Source organism: Cyprinodon variegatus, unplaced genomic scaffold, assembly GCF_000732505.1.
Source record: "Cyprinodon variegatus isolate N-32 unplaced genomic scaffold, C_variegatus-1.0 Scaffold670, whole genome shotgun sequence".
NCBI lineage: Eukaryota > Metazoa > Chordata > Actinopteri > Cyprinodontiformes > Cyprinodontidae > Cyprinodon > Cyprinodon variegatus.
The window spans coordinates 13,391-15,426 of NW_015151123.1; the positions used below are offsets into that span (position 1 = coordinate 13,391).

At 39.0% G+C, this 2,036-nt stretch overlaps 1 protein-coding gene across 1 annotated transcript in view; it reads left to right on the plus strand.

Moving 5' to 3' along the window:
- LOC107097072 (complement component C7-like) overlaps positions 1 to 2,036 on the plus strand; it is a gene marked incomplete at its 5' end in the record, with an annotated part of 24,036 nt that overhangs the window by 4,380 nt on the left and 17,620 nt on the right. Inside the window, 3 exons of the mRNA XM_015394064.1 lie at positions 247 to 490; positions 846 to 959; positions 1,074 to 1,240. Coding sequence (XP_015249550.1) covers positions 247 to 490; positions 846 to 959; positions 1,074 to 1,240 — 525 coding nt within the window. The remainder of the gene's footprint in view (positions 1 to 246; positions 491 to 845; positions 960 to 1,073; positions 1,241 to 2,036) is intronic.

The following is a 2,036-nucleotide window of genomic DNA, read 5'->3' on the forward strand; positions in this document are numbered from 1 at the left end:
ATCCATCCATCCATCCATCCATCCATCCATTAAAGTTATTAAAAGTCCCAGTTGAATTGACGACCAGCACCCCTCGCGACCCCACTCGGGACAAGCGTGTAATGGATGGATGGATGGAGTTGAATTGACACTGGAAAAAAAAAAATAGCAGGCACTGAGATCTCCATCTAAACCCTGGCCTCCATTATTAATTTGTTGTTTATTTCTTCAGTAAATCTCTTGACCATCTTTTCTGCTGTGTTTCAGGCTCACAGACTTATAATCTTGAAAAACAGGGTGGAACTGGCCCAGTTTCAAAACTCTGCCCCCCAGTATCTGACTCTTTCTGCAGACTTCTGGAAGGCCTTGTCCTCTCTGCCTCTTACCTACGACTACTCAGCCTACCGCCAGGTGCTAAAGACCTTTGGCACTCACTACATGTCAGAGGGTTCACTCGGAGGCGAATACCAAGGCTTGTTGGAGTTGGACCTTCAGTCTCACTCATCCCACAGTAAGGACTTAATAATTGATTACAGTTACTGTTATTATGTTCAAAAATCCCCAAAACCCTCAAACAGTATGATCAGCAGTTAATGGGAATGTTTATATACCAAGATTTGCACCGTAGAATGTTATGAAGGTCAGCAAAATTTTAAGGAAAACACTTTCACCTATTCGATATGGTGCTACCGTCCTTTGTTGCTGGTTTGTTGCTAAAGTTGAGGGATTTTGCGGTGACCAACTTCACAATGAATTTGGACAATTTTGGCACTTTGCAACAATAAGAAGTATTGTATATGTTGATTCTGGCAGAGACATGAGGCGTTATGCATTGTGTGATATTTATGGGTTCTTTTTTTTGAAAGGTGTGACAGATATTGAATATCAGAGATGTTGGAAGAAAGTGAAGCGCTTCCTCTTCTTTAAAAAAACCAAAATCACATGCGAGAAACTAAAGAAACATCTGGAATCCAGTGCTAGTGAGTTGAAGTTATTGCAACCTTTAAACTAAAATTTCTGCCTCAGATTCACATAAATAACTGACAGAAGTTCTTAATTGATGTATAATCAGACATTATTGTTATTCTTTGCAGAAAGCCATTCGAACAAGATGCCCATTAAGGTCAATATTGTTGGAGGAGATCCCAGTTTCATTGGTGCTCTATCTGTTGTGGATCTACAGAATCCAGAAGCTAATGGAGAAATCTATAATAATTGGGCCTCATCTGTCAAAGACTTCCCTAACGTGATAAATCAGAAGGTAAGAAAGAGGATAATTATGCAATCTGTTTATATTTTGTTTGTTGGGGTTATTCTATTTCTATATTTCTGTCAGGATCAAAACTTTTTTTTTTTTATCCCATGAGGGGCTATGCATTGCATCAACATACAGAAAAACAGACAAGCCTGTATTTGTTACAACTTTTCACACAATTCAACCTAGAGAGACTAACACAGAGAAAAGCTGCAATTAGAAAAACCTTCAATTTATTTATACAGGTGACACAATAATCCTCTTCAAAAATATTTCTATCTAAGGAAAACCAGCTGATTGCATCGACTCATTGACTCTCTGAAAACCTTCGCACTGAGCATGTATGAAGTGACAGTGGAGAGGAAAACTCCCTTTTTACAGGAAGAAACCTCCAGCAGAACCAGGCACAGTGCGATTGGGTTTAAAGGTGACAGAAGCAGATAAAGACATAAATGAAATAAGTTTTTTGGCGCTTGCGCCCCGGCAGAAGACTTCAATTCTGTGAATCAACGTACACTTGATTCACAGAATTAAATTGGAAAGCAATTCAGTAACTAAGCTGTAGGAAAACGAAGAGGAGCTATCCATCTGGTAGCGAGAAGAAGAAGAAGAAAAAAGAAGAAGCAAAAAGAAAGAAAGACAGTGGTAAGTGGAGCAGATAATGATTTAAGCATAACATTAACATTAAATGACTGCTGTCATTGAAATGATGCTACTTTGTCTTCTAACGGGGAGACAGCAGCTATAGCGTTAAGTGAATGCTATGATAGCAGATAGTTTCTGCCTCTCCAAGAGAGATGCT